Source organism: Passer domesticus, chromosome 25 (assembly GCF_036417665.1).
Source record: "Passer domesticus isolate bPasDom1 chromosome 25, bPasDom1.hap1, whole genome shotgun sequence".
Taxonomy (NCBI): domain Eukaryota; kingdom Metazoa; phylum Chordata; class Aves; order Passeriformes; family Passeridae; genus Passer; species Passer domesticus.
Window position 1 is genome coordinate 3,149,947 of NC_087498.1, and position 18,472 is coordinate 3,168,418.

At 52.7% G+C, this 18,472-nt stretch overlaps 2 protein-coding genes across 4 annotated transcripts; one reads left to right on the forward strand and one right to left on the reverse strand.

Moving 5' to 3' along the window:
• Positions 1-5,810: 5,810 nt before the first annotated feature.
• AVPR1B (arginine vasopressin receptor 1B) lies at positions 5,811-7,925 on the forward strand. The gene is made up of 2 exons (XM_064399211.1): positions 5,811-6,765; positions 7,627-7,925. The coding sequence occupies exons 1-2, from the start codon at positions 5,811-5,813 to the stop codon at positions 7,923-7,925; spliced, it is 1,254 nt and encodes a 417-aa protein (XP_064255281.1).
• Positions 7,926-10,275: 2,350 nt separating this feature from the next.
• On the reverse strand, positions 10,276-18,470 carry RHEX (regulator of hemoglobinization and erythroid cell expansion). Of its 3 annotated transcripts, XM_064399206.1 has the most exons (7): positions 16,723-18,470; positions 15,371-16,164; positions 13,662-13,733; positions 13,138-13,226; positions 12,423-12,608; positions 12,033-12,091; positions 10,276-11,557 (listed from the first exon to the last, which is right to left on the reverse strand). In XM_064399206.1, the coding sequence occupies exons 3-7, from the start codon at positions 13,676-13,678 to the stop codon at positions 11,351-11,353; spliced, it is 558 nt and encodes a 185-aa protein (XP_064255276.1). In that variant the 5' UTR covers positions 13,679-13,733; positions 15,371-16,164; positions 16,723-18,470; the 3' UTR covers positions 10,276-11,350. The 3 variants fall into 3 exon arrangements, with proteins under 3 accessions (XP_064255276.1, XP_064255274.1, XP_064255275.1); XM_064399204.1 differs by lacking the exon at positions 15,371-16,164 and having other exon boundaries at positions 13,662-13,730; positions 16,203-18,470; XM_064399205.1 differs by having other exon boundaries at positions 15,371-18,470.
• Positions 18,471-18,472: the final 2 nt, after the last annotated feature.

An 18,472-nucleotide genomic window follows, 5' to 3' on the forward strand; every position in this document is an offset into this window, starting at 1 on the left:
AACCCATCTCTCCAGGCTGTAGGGCCTGAACATCTCATGTACAAATTACATTCTCATTTAAACTGAACATCTCATGTACAAATTAAATTCTCATTTAAACTGAACATCTCATGTACAAATCAGATTTTCACTGAACTGAACATCTCATGCACAAATCAGATTCTCATTTAAACCGAACATCTCACGTACAAATCAGATTTTCACTGCATACTTTTATACCTGCTGGGGTATAAAACCCAGCCCAGGGGACACGCTCACCTGGCTGCTCCCCTTGGGATGAAAAGCCAAAGGGATGTGGAGTTTTCTGCTGCTTTTAAGGAGGATTTCTTGATCTACCTGCAATTTTCAGGTCCTAAACAGCTTTTCCAGCCTGGCCACTGTACCTGGGTGGGAATTCTGGCCCAGGCGAATCCTCCTTTCCCCTCTGTCCTCACCACAGCTAACACACACAATTTACCCCCACAGCAGAGGACAGGAAAAAGCCATTTATTTCCAGCCTTGAAATGTAATTCTGGTTGTTGCTCTCTTTTTTTTTTTTTTCATTATTGATTTTAAGGTTGTAAAGCTGTGTCTGGTTTTTAAATGCTAATGACGGTAACAGCGAAAGGAGATGAGGGAGCAGGGGAGGAAATGGAAGCATTTCACAGCTACCAAAGTCTTTAAACATCCCTGGCTACACAAGGAAGCCAACAGGGAGAGCTTAAGGATGATAAACAAGTAATTTGCTATCTTGAATGCCTGTAGCTTCAATTTTACCTCCGGCAGTTGCCTCTCTTCCAGCAGGTTCCCACACACGTGGGTCAAAATGAAAATACCCAGCGAAAGAAGAAGGAAAAGGTGAACTCTGGTGGGGTCCTCAGCTGCAGTAACAGCCCGGGGTGGGATCTGGTTTATTCAGCAGGAGGCTCCTGGTGCTCTTTTCCAGCCTGGGAGGATTTTCTGGATCATCACAGAGCGAGCCAGGCACAGGAACTGCTCCAAACCCCCCTGCTCTGGGGTCTGTGGGGTCTGTGGGGTCTGTGGGGTCTCACCTGTGATCCTAGGGGTAATCTGGGGAGATTTGGGGTGTTTGGGTGGCCAGGGCTGTCCCAAAGATCAGGAACAGCAGGCAGGATGAGGGAGGGATGTTTTAAATATCCGTTTCCTGAGGTTTCAGAATGGACCAGGTCTGGTTTGAATGGACCACGACTGGCTCTGTGGGTTTCACCAGAGATTTTGGGAGATATTGGGGGTGTTTGGGTGGCCAGGGCTGTCACAAACATCAGGATGAGGGAGGGATGTTTTAAATCCCCCATTTCCTAAGGTTTTAGAATGCACCAGGACTGGTTTGAATGGACCAGGACTGGCTCTGTGGGTTTCACCTGCAATTTTGGGGGTGACTTTGGGAGATTTGGGGTGTTTGGGTGGCCAGGGCTGTCCCAAACATCAGGCAGGATGAGGAGAGGGATGTTTTAAATCCCCATTTCCTGAAGTTTTAGAATGGACCAGGACTGGCTCTGTGGGTTTCACCTGCAATTTTGGGGGTGACTTTGGGAGATTTGGGGTGTTTGGGTGGCCAGGGCTGTCCCAGACATCAGGATGAGGAGAGGAATGTTTTAAATCCCCCATTTCCTGAGATTTCAGAATGGACCAGGACTGGTTTGAATGGACCAGGACTGGCTCTGTGGGTTTCACCTGCGATTTTGGGAGATTTTGGGGGTGTTTGGGGGTCCAGAGCTGACCCAAACCTCAGGAAGAGCAGGCAGGATGAGGGAGGGATGTTTTAAACCCCCAGCTTGGGCACAGCCCCTCCAGCTCAGCTGATGTTCAAGGCAATGTTTTGGACCCTGGTCCTTTAAAATGCAATTTTTGGCACAACCCCGTCAGCTTTTGTTGCTCTGCTTGCCAATTTTCACAGCTTCCCATGGATTTTCCATGAAAATTCTCCTTCTGCCCAGCAGGCCCCGCTCTGGGGCACTCCCCGTGTGCTCAGCAGATTTAGTTATGCTCTCTAATATATTAATGAGGAGCAGGGGTTTTAATTAAGTGGAAAAAACCCAAATCTGAATGAGGGAACAGGGGGAGGCTGGAAAAGGTGAGGCTGGAAAAGGTTTCACTTCTGGCTTTAAATGCTCGAGCTCCTCTTCAGTCCCAGGTGAACATTTTGAGGCAGTTTAACATTTTTGGGGCATTTCCTGAAATTTTGGGCTGGACCAGGACTGGTTTGAATCCTTTTAGATTCCCAAGTCTCACACTCCCTGGTCCAAATTTTTTTTCCCCAGTCAGGCACCACAAAGTGACTTTCCTGACTTCACAAACATGGCGAGCCACAAACAAAACTCAGAATTACATCAAGTTTTCAGCATCCAAATTGTCCAAATTTGAGAGGGAAAAAAAGGACAAAAGACAGGTCAAGAGCAAGAACAAGTTGTGCTTGGAAGGCTGAGCAGTTGATGTTTCAGGAGGTGGAGGGGGAGCCCGTTCATGGCTTCATTTTGACAGAAATTGGCATTTAATACAACAGGAGATAGCAGGAATTCCCAGCCCTCATTACTGCCCTCAGCCTTTCCAAGGAGACAACCCCAGGATGCTCTGAAGCCGTTGCAACACCATTAATTTTATGGCATCTGAAGCAGCAGAAAATGACCAAATCTGGCTTTTCCTGACCTGAACCACAGAAAGCATTTCAGTGATTAAATGCTAAAGACAGCCCGAGCCCTCTCCGTGCTGTCAGCAATAAAATTTAACAGCATCACACACCACAAATGAAATATTTGTGTTGAGAAGGCGGCCGGAGCAGCACATAAACCCGAGCCAGCACATTTTATTTATTTAACCAGCACGCTGCCCACAACACAAAGGCAGCAGGTGCCGTGCCAAACGATTCAGCAATCACAAAACCCCTGCCTGTGCTGCCCAGACGAGCAGGGGGTGCCAGCTGCAGCAGGAGCAGCGTTTGCTGTGACCCAGAGCTGCCCAAAACGACAGTGCAATGCCCTGGGATCCTGACAAACCCAATTTAGGAGCTCAGAAATGCAGTGATGTGCTGCTGAGCCTCTCCCAGGGGAAGGGAGGGCTCCCAGCAGTTTTTTCCCCCCCATTTCAGGGCTCACCCTGCAGCAGGAATATCCAGGAGCTGGGATTCACCCCAGCCCTGGCCAGCTGCTCTCCCTGGACATCAAGAACGCATTGCCCAAAACCTGCAGGGTTTTTCCTCATCCCACAGCTCCTCCAGCCTTTGCTGCCAAGGGGGAACAGCCTAAGCTGGGCTGAGCCTTCTCCCACCTGGAACAATTCCTCAGGCAGGAATTCCTGCTGGAAATCCCAGCCCTGGTGTTGCTGAAGCCCAGGAGCTGCTGCTGGTGCCTCAAAATGTTCAGCAAACCCACAAATGAAAATGAGTTTATTTTTCATTCCATCTGCTCAAAAAGAAAAAAAAAATTCTTTCCTGGGGTGACATCTCTCCCCCTAAAGAAAATTGAATTTCCAGGTTCCAAGGGGGTGGCTTAGTTGTGAATTAGATCCATTTTCCTCTAAACACCCTTGGGAAAGAATTCTCCTTGTAACTAAACTCAGGAAAATCTGGAGTAAAAGCTCTGACTGCAAGGGAATTCCTCCCAAACCAAAATGCTGCCAGAAAAAAAAAACCAAAAAACAAAAAAAAACAAAAAAAACCCCAACCAACACCAACACCAACAACAAAAAACAACAACAACAACAACAAAACCCCAACAAAACAAAAAAACCACTTTGCTCTCAAAACCCTCTCAGTGTTTCTTTCTCTCTGCAGACCCTGCCCTTCCATCTCTGCCTTCATCTCAGCTTTTCACTGCTTTGTAAGGTTGGGTTTTTTTTTCACACTGCCCTCTATTAATCTTCCTGAAAATCAGACAGCTGATCACAAACACAGAAAATCAAATTATCCACCAGCCCCCTTCCCATCCACAGCACCTCTGATGGGTACTTTACATCCACAGGGCCTCATAAGGATGAATGCCTTTTAATTAGCCATAAATGGAGCTCGTTTAGGGTTATTAGAGGTGATCTGCAAATTTATCCAGCAAATAACAGCTTTTTGGACAGGGAATTTCCATGGAATATCGGCAGCCAGGGAAGCAGAGCCTGTCCAGCACACACCAGGTGGGACAAAACCACACCAGGTGATTTTGGATCAGCTTTTAGTCACAGAGAAAGGGAAAAAAGGGCTGAAAATAGATTAATTTCACTTTTTCTTGCCAGAATTTAGAAACCAGCAGGGAAAACAAAGCCTGGGTGTTGCCAAACAGAAGTGGAATTGTGTGGGCAGAAGGGAAGGTGAGGAGATGCCCAAACTCTCAGGAAGGTGAAATCCAAGAGCCTTTCAGCCCCAGGCTCACCTGCATTTTCCTCACTGGGAAAAATATTTTCCCATTTACCCACTGGAAAAAAAAAAAAAAAATCCAACTTTTTGACACCATTTGCCCTCACCCCACTGTCCTGCCCCTTTCCCTCAGCTCACAGCCAGCCTTGCACAGAACCTGGGTCATCTCCAGCTCCTTTCTCCCCACCAGTTTTGTCTTTTCCAAGGATTTTTTTTCAAGATTTTGGGAAAAAAATGGGAAAAAAATCGATTTTTTCCCCCCAGGCTTTGGAAAAAAAATGGGGAAAAAAATTCGAATTTTTTCCAGGCTTTGGTTAAAAAATGAAAAAAAAACTTGAATTTTTTTTCCCAGGTTTTGGGGGAAAAAAGGATTTTTTTTTCAGGTTTTGGAATTTGGTTTTTGAATTTTTTCCAGCCTGGGGACACCGGGAAGGAGCCGACAGGAGTGAAACCCAGCTCGGGGACAGAGCTCACACACGGGGACGTGGGGGAGGGACCTGGCAGGGTATAAAACCCAGCTCGGGGACACCGAGAGGCAGGGCTGGGACACGCTCACCTGGCTGCTCTCCTGGGGATGAAAAGCCAAAGGGATGTAGAGTTTTCTGCTGCTTTTAAGGAGAATTTCTCTTTCCCTTCGGATTTACCTGCACAGGAGATGCACGAGGTGAGCAGTGCAGGGAGAAACAGGGATTTGGGAAGGTTTTGGGGAAATGAGAGGAATATCAAGGGCTGAACCAGGAATTTGGGAGTGTTCTGTGAAGAGAAGAGGAGCATCAAGGACTGAATCAGGAATTTGGGAATGTTTGTGAAGAGAAGCATCAAGGACTGAACCAAGGATCTGGGAATGTTTAGTGCAGAGAGGCATCAAGAACTGAACCAGGGATTTGGGAATGTTTAGTGCAGGGAAGAGAAGCATCAAGGACTGAACCAGGAATTTGGGAATTCTCAGTGCAGGGAAGAGAAGCATCAAGGACTGAACCAGGAATTTGGGAATATTTAGTGCAGAGAGGCATCAAGGACTGAACCAGGGATTTGGGAATGTTTAGTGCAGGGAAGAGAAGCATCAAGGACTGAACCAGGGATTTGGGAATTCTCAGTGCAGGGAAGAGAAGCATCAAGGACTGAACCAGGAATTTGGGAATTCTCAGTGCAGGGAAGAGAAGCATCAAGGACTGAATCAAGAATTTGGAATTCTCAGTGCAGAGAAGTATCAAGGCTGAGCCAGGGGCTCTTGCACCTCTCTGCTGCACAGGAATATTTTCAGCCGGGCAGAGAGGAAGCTGCAGCTGCCTAACGCAGGTTTAGTGTGACAGGTGACAGGGACAACCTGCCCTCCTGTTGGGGACTGCTGCAGAAGCACCCCCAGCCCCCCAGTGAAGGGCAGAGCAGTTCAGGCGACACAGGGAAGGGCCCAACGGGACATCAGAGAGGAGCCGTGGGGCTCCGTGCTCCTGCAGAGCCTCCCAGAGCGATGGAGCCCGGCTGGGGCTGGAACAGCTCCCACCCGAGCCCACCTGGGCACGGCCAGGGGCCGCCCAGCCTGGCAGGGCACCCCAACCTGACGCTGCTGCACACCCGGGACGAGGAGCTGGCCAAGGCCGAGGTGGGGGTGCTGGGCACCATCCTGGCCGTGGCCACGGCGGGCAACCTGGGCGTGCTGCTGGCCATGTACCGGCTGAGGAGGAAGATGAGCCGCATGCACCTCTTCATCCTGCACCTGGGGCTGAGCGACCTGGCCGTGGCCCTGTTCCAGGTGCTGCCGCAGCTCCTCTGGAAGGTCACCTACCGCTTCCTGGGGCCCGACCCCCTCTGCAGGGCCGTCAAGTACCTGCAGGTGCTCAGCATGTTCGCCTCCACCTGCATGCTGATGGTGATGACGCTGGACCGCTACCTGGCCGTGTGCCGCCCGCTGCAGTCGCTGCAGCAGCCCGGCCGCCAGGCCTACGCCATGATCGGGGCCGCCTGGCTGCTCAGCTGCCTGCTCAGCCTGCCCCAGCTCTTCATCTTCTCGCTGCGGGAGGTGCGCCCGGGCTCGGGGGTGCTGGACTGCTGGGCGGACTTCGGGTACCCGTGGGGAGCGCGCGCCTACGTCACCTGGACCACGCTGTGCATCTTCGTGCTGCCCGTGGGCGTCCTCAGCGTCTGCTACAGCCTCATCTGCCACGAGATCTGCAAGAACCTCAAGGGCAAGACCCAGAGCGGCGCCCCGGGCACAGGGGGAGGCACGGTGGGTGCTCCTGGTGGGCCTGGCTCCGGAGGGAAGGGCGGGCAGCCCTCGCGGGTGAGCAGCGTGCGCACCATCTCCCGCGCCAAGATCCGCACGGTGAAGATGACCTTCGTCATCGTGGCCGCCTACGTCACCTGCTGGGCGCCCTTCTTCAGCGTGCAGATGTGGTCGGTGTGGGACCACGATGCTCCTGATGATGGTGAGTGGTGAGGGGAGCGGGGCACAGAGCCCCGGGAATGCCAGGATTGCAGTTGGGTTTGTAACAAATAAGAGCTGTGTGTCGTCTTGTCATTTAAAAACAAAAATCATGGGGAAGGCTACAGGGTTCCCTCCCTCTAATGCATAAAATTTGCTCCCCTGTATATGTATAAAATACAATACAGGTTTCCTCCCCTGTAATGCATAAAATTCCCTCTCCTGTAAATGTATAAAATACAATACAGGTTTCCTCCCCTGTAATGCACAAAAATTCCCTCTCCTGTAAATGTATAAAATACAATACAGGTTTCCTCCCCTGTAACGCACAAAATTTCCTCCCCTGTAAATGTATAAAATACAATCCAGGTTTCCTCCCCTGTAAATGTATAAAATACAATTTTCAGAATCAGGTCATTCCTTTCAGAAAAAAAACACTGAGAAGTGATGATTTCTGGCCATCATCCACAGGGATGTGCAAAGACGTCTTTGCCTCATGTGTGTCTTTCCTCCTCTGGGAATTTTCGGAGGTTTCAGAGGTGGATTTCTGAGTTCATATGTTGAATTTTTTCCCCTGTAAATCTCCTAATTACTGAAGCAGTAGTACTAGTACTACTACTGGAAAAAGGGACTTCCCCAAGATTGAAAGTGCTCTGGGAGATGCTTTGGGCAGCAGAGAGGCTGAAGGGAAGCCCAGGAGCTGCTGGGTCTCAGCTCCCAGAGGATGTGCTCCAGCACACTGGCACTGCAGAACCTGGAGGCTTCTGGCTCTGCCAGCTTTGCATCCCCTGGAATGCCAGCGGCACGGGAATGTGAGCCAGGAGAGCCCCTGGGCACGTTTCACCTCTCTCTCTTGCCTCTCCAGAGTCCACCAACGTGGCTTTCAGCATCACCATGCTGCTGGCCAGCCTCAGCAGCTGCTGCAACCCCTGGATCTACCTGTTCTTCAGCGGGCACCTGCTGCAGCACGCCGGGCGCTGCCGGGGCTGCCGGGGCGGCCCCCGGGCCGGGCTGCGCAGAGCCAACTCCACGGGGAGCCTGTGCAGCAGGAGAACCACGGTGCTGAGCCACGGCCCCCAGGCCGGGCTGGCCCTGCACGGGGACAGCGCCCGGGAGCTGCACCCGCCCTGCCACGAGGCCCTGACAGAGTCGGGCACGCTCTAGATGTGGCAGTGGCAGCTGTGACACGGCTGGTGTGACACGGCCATGTGTGACACTGCTGGTGTGACACGGCTGGTGTGACACGGCCATGTGTGACAGTGCTGGTGTGACACTGCTGGTGTGACTCTGCCAGGTGTGACACTGCCAGGTGTGACACAGCCAGGTGTGACACAGCCAGGTGTGACACGGCCGGTGTGACACAGCTGGTGTGACACTGCTGGTATGACACTGCTGGTGTGACACTGCCAGGTGTGACACTGGTAGGTGTGGCACTGCCAGGTGTGACCCAGCTGGTGTGACACTGCTGATGTGACACTGCTGGTGTGACACTGCCAGATGTGACACTGCTGGTGTGACACAGCCAGGTGTGACAAGGCCAGGTGTGACACAGCCAGGTGTGACACGGCCGGTGTGACACGGCTGGTGTGACATGGCCAGGTGTGACCCTGCCATGTGTGACTCTGCCATGTGTGACACGGTGAGGTGTGACCCTGCCATGTGTGCCACTGCCAGGTGTGACACCGCTCGCTCCCGCTGCAGAGCGCGCTCTCCCCACCTGGTGGCTCCGCGTTTTGCAGAGGCCGCGCTGTTCCACCCAGGAACGCGTCGCGTCCGCCTTGTCCTCGTGCCCGGTGTGCCGGGGATGGACAGAGCCCCTCGGCCGCTGGGCACAGCACCCACCGCACCCGAGTCGAGGGAAACCTCAGGGATCCTGCATCATCCGGGGAGGGATCCTGCACCCTTCGGGGAGGGATCCTGCACCCTTCGGGATCAGGGGATCCTGCATCATCCGGGGAGGGATCCTGCACCCTTCGGGGAGGGATCCTGCACCCTTCGGGATCAGGGGATCCTGCATCATCCGGGGAGGGATCCTGCACCCTTCGGGGAGGGATCCTGCATCCTTCGGGATCAGGGGATCCTGCATCATCCGGGGAGGGATCCTGCACCCTTCGGGGAGGGATCCTGCACCCTTCGGGATCAGGGGATCCTGCATCATCCGGGGAGGGATCCTGCACCCTTCGGGGAGGGATCCTGCATCCTTCGGGATCAGGGGATCCTGCACCCTTTGGGATCAAGGGATCCTGCATCATCCGGGGAGGGATCCTGCACCCTTCGGGATCAGGGAATCCTGCACCCTTTGGGATCAGGGGATCCTGCATCATCCGGGGAGGGATCCTGCATCCTTCGGGGAGGGATCCTGCATCCTTCGGGATCAGGGGATACTGCAACCTCCGGGGAGGGATCCTGCATCCCTCAGAAGCAGGGGATCCTGCATCCTCTGAGAAGGGATCCTGCATCCTTCGGGAACAGGGGATCCTGCACCCTTTGGGATCAGGGGATCCTTCAGTCTCCGGGAAGGGATCCTGCATCCCTCGGGAACAGGTGATCCCGCATCCTCTGAGAAGGGATGCTGTATCCTCCTGGGAGGGATCCTGCACCCTCCAGGAAGGGATCCTGCACCCTTCAGGATCAGGAGATGCTGCATCCTTTGGGATCAGGGGATCCTGCACTCTCCAGGAAGGCATCCTGCATCCCTCGGGATCAGGATATCCTGCATCTTTCAGGAACAGGGGATGCTGCATACACAAAACCCTCCTGTCGGGAGCGCAGTTTTGTGCTCCAGCTGCCAGCAAAGCAGCCGGGGCACGGCAGGAGCCAGCGCGGCTCCATCTGCCCCAGAGCCGCCGCCGCTCCCTCCCCTCGCACCCTCGGGGCCGGGCAGACAGCGGGGACAGAGCTGTCCCCCCGCGGGGCTGCAGAGCTCCTCTGGCCTGGAATCCCCCCTGCCACCTCCCCCGGGGCAGGGACGGGGCTGTGCGTCCCCCGGTGCTGGGCACAGCTGTCGTGCGCCACGCTGTGCCCGCTGGAGCGCCCCAAATGCGGCCCTGGCACCCCCGAGGAGCCGCTGGGAGCAGCCCTGGCCCCGCTCCAGCTCAGCCGGGCACATCCCGCTCCCCCCGTGCCCCCTGTCCATCAGCTCTGCTCCAGCCCCATCCCGTGCTCCACATCTGCTGCATCCCAGGGAGCTGCTCCCACCCTGCTGCTGCTCGGGGCTGATTTTGCAGGGATCAGGGGCCCAAACCCACCCGGGGCTCGGGGAGCAGGGACTCGCTTCCCCTGCAGTCCCAGCCGGGCCCTGCCCTGCTCCAGGAGCTGTTTTGTGCAGGAATAAATCATGGGTGAGGCAGGAAAGAGCATCCATTAGCTCAGTGGAACTCAAAAGCTGCTCAGGGTCATGCACAGGTGGCCCAGCAAAGGTTCCAAATTCCCTACAAGCCATGGGCACTGCTCCTTCCACTATCACAGGCTAAAGCTGTAAAAATAAAACATTCAGAGTAAAATATTTTGAAATCTTCAATATTTTCACTTTTTAATCGCCAGGCATTTGAATCAGATTTCTCAGCAGCTTCCACTCACTGGTTTTGGCCTCACCTCCAGTCCCACAATCACACCTCTCCCGGGTTTTTCAACGTTACCCAGGAATTGTTGGGGTTTTTGGAACATTTTTCTTCACGTGCCCTTGGAGCTGGGCCAGATCTGCACCACAAGGTCATGAAAGCAGGAGTGCCTGGCTCCCCCTGCCACTGATCAATCCCAAATCAATTATCTCACAACCTTTCATTAAATCACAGCATTACTGAGCCCGTTTCAAACGCACTTGGGGCAGCTCCAGCCCTGAGGAAGGGGAGGCAGCAGCTCCACCCCCCTCCCAGAGCTCCCACTGGGGCACTGCTCTCATTCCCAGGCACTTTGCAAGTTTATTTCTGGAAAATTCAGAAGTAACAAAATGCAGAGTGAGGAGCAGGGTGAGGAGAGACCAACCCCAGCACCCGGAGCGGGGACAAAGCAGGGAAAGCAAAAGGTGGGAGACAGGGAGAGGAAAAAGCCAGTGGAAAAATTGTATTTAAAAGGATTTTATGAGGCTGATGAGCAAAACAACAACACTGAGAGGAGCTGCCAAGGTTTGAGGATCACTGCATCTCCCTCTCTGAACTGCCCATTTTGAAAAGTGAGAGGGGAGGTTTGTTTTGCTTTCATGAAACGAGGGGAAAAGGGCCATGACACAGAAGTGGAGAGCTGATCCCAGCCTGGCTGGGAGGAACCTTCCCCTGCCCCACCCCGCAGCCCTCAGGAACAGTGGAGCCTTTAAGGAACAGCCAAGGAAGCTGTGCCTGCGGGTCGGGGTGGTACAAGTGCTGCAGCCCGTGCCAGGCAGCGCCCCAGGGGAAGGGGACAGTGCCAGCTGTGCAGCTGCTGGGGGCTCTGGGCACCTCTGAGCAGCAGCACCCTGGCGTGGCAGCTTCACCCTGGTGTGACAGCTCCACATCAGTGTCACAGCTCCACATCAGTGTCACAGCTTCATCTCAGTGTCACAGCTCCACATCAGTGTCACAGCTTCACCCTGGTGTGGCAGCTTCACCTCGGTGTCACAGCTTCACCTCGGTGTACTCCACACCCTTGGATGCCCTGGGGCTGGAGAAGGGCCAGAAGTGTGTTTTCCTCTTCTTTGGGTCCACGTTGACATAATCCATGCCAGCCTTCACGTTCTCGTAGTCCTGGGCAGAGCCTGGCTCGTGGCGTTTCTCTGGGAACACCAGGGATGTGTAATTGATGGTTTCCCCCGAGCCAGGGCCCTGCAGGAGTGAAATGAAGCCCAGGTCATGCCCCAGCACCCACCCAGGAGCCTTTGCCCTCGATCCCATGCACCAATTCAGGGAATCATGGGATGGGTTGGGTTGGAAGGGACTTTATGCCCATCCCACCCTTGCCATGGCAGGGACACCTTCCACTGTCCCAGGCTGCTCCAAGCCCATCCAGCCTGGCCTCGGGCACTGCCAGGGATCCAGGGGCAGCCACAGCTGCTCTGGGCACCCTGTGCCAGGGCCTGCCCACCTCAGAGAGAAGATTTTGTTTCCTAATTTTCCTCAAGTGCCCAGGAATGCTTCCCTCTGAATGGGGGACACTGGAAGGCTGAGTGTGACAGGGGACAACAACCACCCCAGCCCTTGTCTATGGAATTTCAATGTGGTTTGATGGATTTGCCCCTCCTGATGCTGCTCCAGAGCTGGACACAGCACCAGCTGGGCTGGGGATGATTTGCCATGGTACCTGAGGGCAGGAAGGGTTGTCTGAGTCCTCCGAGGTGTCTGAAGATGTGTCACTGCTCCCTTAAAAACACAAAACATTTACCACGCCAGCACTTCCCAGAGGGTTACAGGGAAAAAGGGATCAAGGGAGAAAAAGCACACATGCTCAGAAGTGAAAATTCTGATCCACAAAGCATCAGTTTGATCCCTCCCAGCCTCACTTCCCTGGGAGAAACTGGCAGGGAGAGCCCAGCTGGGTGGGAACAATGGGAACAGGAGGCAGCTCCTGCTTGGCCCTTCTCCCACCCCGGGGGTGTCCAGAGCTCATAAGGAAGAGACATTCACACAAATGCCACCCAAAAATTCCCATCCCTGTGCCAGGACAATGCCCCATTGCTGCAGAGCCCCTTACCTTCATAGGCTGCTGATGGTGATGGTTGTTGTGCCCTGGGTTGTTTTTGTGTCCCGGGTTGTTTTTGTGCCCCAGGCTGGTTTTGTGCCGTGTCCCCTCCTGGCGCTGAGGCTGGAGCTGGGGTGGGGTGAGGGCTGGGATGCTCCCCAGGGCTGCTGCTCCCCTGCATCCTGCAGGAATGCTGGGCTGTGACCAAGAGGAGAGTGAGCCCAGGTCCCTGCTGTGCCCAGAGCACCCGCCCTGCTCCAGCAGCCCCAGTGCAAACCAGCCCACCCCAAAGGAATGATTGCTGTGCACTGGAGCAGGCTCATTTCCATCAATTCAATCACTGAGATGATCCAGGGCCCTGTTCTCCCCCCAGGAGAGGTTCCAGTGACAAATCACAGTGTCAGGGCCTCTTCTTGCAAGTTTGCTGGGCTCTGCAAATGTGAGCAGCAGTTGGTGTGAAAGAATTCCCTGCTAGAAATTGCAGCTTCATCTGAATTAATACTCTGTGAGCTGATTCTTGGTATTTTCCCAGCACTTTGCTAAAAGAGCAATAAAAGAAAATGGTTTTGAACCAACACACAGTTGTACAATGCTCACTGATGTGTACAACCATGTCACCCATACCAGCACAGCTCACAGCCAGCCCAGCCCAGCCCTGCCCTGCCCCTTTCCCACCCCACACCCACCCCAAACCAGGAAATCACCAGGGAAAGCCATTTTTAATTACCAATTTTCCTGCTGAGCATGGTGTAAAGGGCCAGCAGGAGGAGAGGGTAGAGTATCAAGGTGACAAGTGAGGTGACAGCAGGAATCCAGCTGAAGGAGAGAAAACCACTCAGTCTCACTGAAATCACCAAATTCTTTTCAATCCCCCCACGGCTTCAAGGCTCATTTTAGACTCAGGTTTGCTGGTAGCTTTCGGTTTTGCTCTTTGGTTTTGGGGTGATGTGGCTCAAAATGTGGGGCTTGGTTTTCAAGAATGATTTGAGTTCCTTGCCCCTCGTTTTTGGGGCCTGTCCCCAGAAGGGTTTTCAAAAGCCTTCAGGGGGGGAATGTGGTGCTGGAGGGGAGAGAGACATGAGAGATATGATGGAATTATAGAGCTGTGGAATGATGGAATGGGTTTGAAGGTCACCCCCTGCCACGAGCAGGGACATTTTCAGCCAGAGCAGGCTGCTCAGAGCCCCGTCCAGCCTGGGGTGGTCCCAGGGCTGCTGTGAAGGGCTCTGTGCCCCAGGGTGCTGCACTCACCACGCACACAGGCTCATCCTCCTGCCGGGGCGTCTCCAGGGCTGGGGGGACACAGACAGGCAGCAGGACCTGCTGGCAACCAGAAAAATGGTCCCACTGAGCCTCACGCTGCTCCACATGAGCTGGAGATCAGGCTCAGCACTTGGAAGCAGCGGTTGGATGTGGCAGATGTGAAATAAAGGTTTTTTATTTTATCCCAGCCCTCCCCCTGGGAGAATCCCTCTGGTTCACACCCTCACAGAGCCACGGGCTGTCCCTTATCACTGAATTAATGGCTTTATACACGCTCATATCTGAGACTTGTCTGGGCTTTCTGGGCTCCACCACAACAAAATCGAAATTTGTTCTTGCTTTAATCCTCTCTCATGGTTAGTTTTGTTTTATTTTCTTTTTCTCTTTTTAATCCACCAAAAAGAAAAAAAAAAAAGAAAGAAAACTACCAGATGAGGAAAAAAAATCCATGGAAAAAGTAACCAAAGGAAGGTCGTGGGTTGGTGTGAGACTCTTGTATCAGTGAAGGTCCAGACAGAAATATCAGAGGCCCTCCAACACCTCAGTGTCTGAAACACCTTGGATTTAATACTGGGAGAGCTTCAATCCCGCTGAGGTTAAGAGGCTTTAAGGCAGAAAATCAGAAAACACCAATGCCTGGGCTGGGCCCCTTGGCCTGGGACTTCTGGCCATAACACTCAAGAGATTTATAATGAAAGATAGGGGTGTTCATTTTGTAAAAATAGCAGTGGCCTGTTCCTTTTGTGAGCTTTCACTTGCAAAAAAGCACTTTAAATCCTCCCTCAGTGTTATACACTCGCTATTTATAAATGGTGATAGGGAGAGATCTTCAGCTGAGGCTTTGATACAGTGATTAAAGCAGCCATGATAATTTGATTGATAGGCTGATGGATAAATTGATAGTGCAAAGGCATTATCCATCCTGTGGAGCAGATTCTATCATTTCCTCTATGACACATTTCTGAGCCTCATTCATCAAAAGCTTGTCTGATAACCACCAATCTCCTGCAAAATTCCACTCAGGCAAACAGTTTGATGACTGCCAAGCTGCAAGTTCATTTTTTGCAGAAATGTTCCCCCTCCCTTACTGAATAAATCTGTCCCCAAATATCCTTCTCAAAGGGCTGCCACTCTTGAAAGGCTCATTTCCTACTGTGGGGCAGGAGACGCTGCTGCAGCAGCAGATAAGGATCTGAAAAATGAGCTGTTCAAAAGGAAATTGCAAAATAAGCCCCAAATCCAACTATCAGCAGCTTCTGTGCCGAGGTGGGTACGGCGAGATGGAGGCAAAGATATCAGGTGGGTACCGAAAAATCCGATTTGAGACAGCAACCAACGAGTGCCTGGCACCAAATGTGCTTTTTTGGGGGCCTCAGGGAACTTCTGTGAGCCTGCAGCCTCCAGGACTTCAACCCTTTCTCAAGAAAATGCTGAAATCAAGGCTGGCAGGGAGCTGCTCCTCACCGGGGCAGCGAGGGTCAACCTGAGGCATCTGCGCTGGGCTAAACATGAGAGAAAGCTCCAGAACGCCCCAAATTATTTTAATCCCACTTGAGGCAGGCCCAGCTGGCTCGCTGGAGCTCAGGATGGCACCAACACGTGCCCAGGGGGATTCCCAGCCCCGCTCTGCTCCCGCTGTGCCACCCTCTGCCTGGCGCGCCATCGCGCCCGGAGCGCGGTGCCCAGCGCGGGCTTACCTGGGCTCAGAGCTGTCCAACCTTCCCTTCCCCACGGCTCAGGGCAGCTGGGGCCCTGCAGGCAGCAGGCTTTGGGGTGTTTTCTGCAGGATTTGGGGCCGTTCCAGCAGGATTTGGGCGCAGAGCGGGGTCTGGCAGCGCGGCCGTGCCGGATGCGGTCACGCTCTACCCCCAGGTCGGAGGCACCAAGGAGCCCACAGGAGTTCCATGACACCTCCCCTCTGTCAGCAGCCTCATTTAAATATATTGGGGTGTTTCTCTGCTGTTCTGCAGCTGTTTTGCTGCTGCACCCCTCCATCAATTGTCTGTCTTCCAGCAGCTTTGTCCCAAAATTCAGCAGAGCTTCCTTGGAGCCAAGCGGTGCTGGGGGAGCTCTACTCAGCTGCCCAGCTCAACTCAGCTGCCACCCAAAACGAGCTCTGGGTGCTTCCAAGCAAACACTTTCCACAGGGATGAAGCATTTTACACCACCTGGCTGCATGGCTGCTGCGGGTGGCTGGGCCTCCACCTGCCCACACTCTGGAAAATGCTCTGCAAGTTTTGGGGTGCAAGCAGCAGCCTGGCAGATCCCATCCTGAGAGTTCCCAGGAGGTTTGGGGAGTGCTGGCTGCTGGTTTATAGGAACTGTGGGGTTTGTAACTCTGGAGGTGCCCTGGCAGAAAGGAATAAGAAATTCTCTTTTTTTCAAGGTGCCTGACTCATGGGGTCGGTGCCTGCTCGCCTTTCAACATCTCCACCAGCCCACAGCAATCCCGTCCCAGGGATACAACATCCAAAGAATCCTCCTGGATTTCCTAAAAGCAAAAAGAAGATTTCAAAAAGCATCACCTACCCCTGGAGCTGCATCACAAGTTGGGGTCAATTCCCAAATTCCCCTTCATCCCTGGGGCTGCTCCCACCAGCTCCATCATCAGATGTTGGTCCTGCTCTCCTCACAGCTGCTGCACCCCAGGTAAATATTTTGGGGTTTATTTAACTGAAACTTGCTCGTTTGTTGATTTTTTTTTTAGGTGAGAGTTTGCTGCTGCAGCTCTTTCAAGTGCTCGGTGGTGGATAAACAGATTAACAGGTGGGAGAAGTGTTTGATAAAGGCAGGAAAAAAGAGTTTTTTTACAAAACACTGCTGGGGCACAGTGTGAATCAGCCAGGGCAGCGGCTCCACTAAAGGAAATGTGTAAGAAGGAACACAGATAACACATTTTTAGCCTAAGAACAGGTTTTTTTAAACGAGGAAAGTGCTTCTCACAGAGTTGGTGACAGGTATTTTTTCTAGCCAAGGGGCAAAACCCATTTCTGATCCAGCTGTGTGGCCCTGGAGGGCAGGGACACAGCTGGGGACATTCCTTTCTTACCAGGTTGGGATGTTGCAGGAGCTGGGGTCACCTTTCCTCAATTTCTCCAGAGCAGCACAGGCTGGCCCTGCCAAGGCTTGGAAATTGGGCATCTCCTCCCTCTGCATTCCACACATTGAGGTACAGCTGGAATATGTACAAAACAGAGCCTTTTTGACCCAATTTTCTGTGCAAATCCAGCCCAGTTGCTCCCAAAACATAGAGAAAAAAACAAAAAACCCTACCACTTTGTTCTACTTGAAATAACAATTTTGAAGTGCTCTTAAGAGTTGAGCTTTTAAAATTGATTCTAAAATAACTCAAAAGTCAAAATAGATTTGCTTAGCTGCAAAAATTTCTAAATGAAAGGTCTGGCCTCGTTCTGACTTTCATCTTCATATTTTAATGCTGAATCCGCTGCCAGTTTGCAGATTATGATGATCCAATTGGGGGATCTTTTCCACAAAATAAACTATTTCACTTAAAGTGTTTGGCGTGTCTGTGCTGCTGCTCACCCTCACGTTTATCTCCAAAGCCCAGTGACCCTTCAGGCTGGGTTTTCTGATAGGATTTTCGGGTTATAAACCATGTCTGGAACAATCCACTTGCTGTTTTCAGCTTATCTGGCACTTGCTGCAGCTGCTTTTGTTTTAGGAAGTTTCTTTCTAATCCATGAATATGTGATTAGGACAAGGAGGGAGGCTGGTACATTAAACTGCATCTCAAAAGGGGAAATAGAGAATAAATTTGTATAAAAGCCACTCGTTTAAAAAAATACTGCAGCGTGGGGGAATGCAGGGAATTTTCATTTGTTTTGAAAAAACAGCTGCATTTGCCATCGGCATCAACTGTGCTGTGCCCAACGTTTTCCTGCTCCATCAAGAAGTATTTGATGGATTTTTTAAAGCTTGATCTGCCCACAAAGCTGGGGAGAGAAGGGGCCTGGCAGCATCTCCAGGGATGGGGACACAAGATCCCGGTGACAGCAGGACGTGACTCAGCTGTCCCCAGCCACCCTCGGTACCTGTGCCTCACAGATGAGGACTTTAATTTCCTGGGCGAGGGCTTTAATGAGATAAAATTTAATTAGATAAAAGCAGGCTCGCTGGGACAAACAAAAAATTGATTAGCATGGTGCTAAAGCCTGTTCATCACGTGAATGGGGCTCGCTGAGCAGAACACCCCCTTTAGCACCCAAATCCATGCCAAAACCACGGAAAATAAGGACAGCATGGAAAATAAGGGCCTGGGAGATGGTGGCAGCAGGAAAAGCCTCGCCTGCCCCCCCTCACTCCCCCCATGTCTTTATTTGTTCATCAGCATTTTCTGTTTGCACTCGCTGAGGCTTTAACGAGACCCGTCCTGGGTAAAACAAAACTCCCAGGGGACGAGCCCATTAGTGCCTGCACAGCACCAGGGAGCTGTCTCCCTCGGAAAGCTGCTCCTTCCCAGCCTTTGGAAGGGAAAGTTGAGGATTCCCGAGCTGTTCATCACTGCTAATTAGTCTTTGCCTTTTCAAATGAGGATGGTGCAAACACATCCCTTTCCTGCACCTCCCTGCAGCTGCCGGGCTTTGGGCACCCCACGGCCACGGCAGCTCCCTGGGGTGGGGCTGTGGGGGGAAGGAGAAGGGAAATGTTCCTCCAAAGCATTTTGAGGGGTTTCCACCCGTGGATAAGGAGCTGGTGCTGGGACGGGAACCGGTGCTAGGATGGAGACCCCGTTCTGCTCCCTCTGTGGGACCTGCACTGCCCCAAAATCAGCCCAAGCC

Coding starts and splice junctions, on each gene's coding strand:
- AVPR1B (XM_064399211.1), top strand. CDS start 5,811: ATGGAGCCCGGCTGGGGCTGGAACAGCTCCCACCCGAGCCCACCTGGG. Junction 6,766..7,626: donor CCACGATGCTCCTGATGATG/GTGAGTGGTGAG, acceptor TTGCCTCTCCAG/AGTCCACCAACGTGGCTTTC.
- RHEX (XM_064399204.1), bottom strand. Junction 13,227..13,661: donor AGGATGAGCCTGTGTGCGTG/GTGAGTGCAGCA, acceptor TCTCTCCTTCAG/CTGGATTCCTGCTGTCACCT. Junction 12,092..12,422: donor ACCATCAGCAGCCTATGAAG/GTAAGGGGCTCT, acceptor TGTGTTTTTAAG/GGAGCAGTGACACATCTTCA.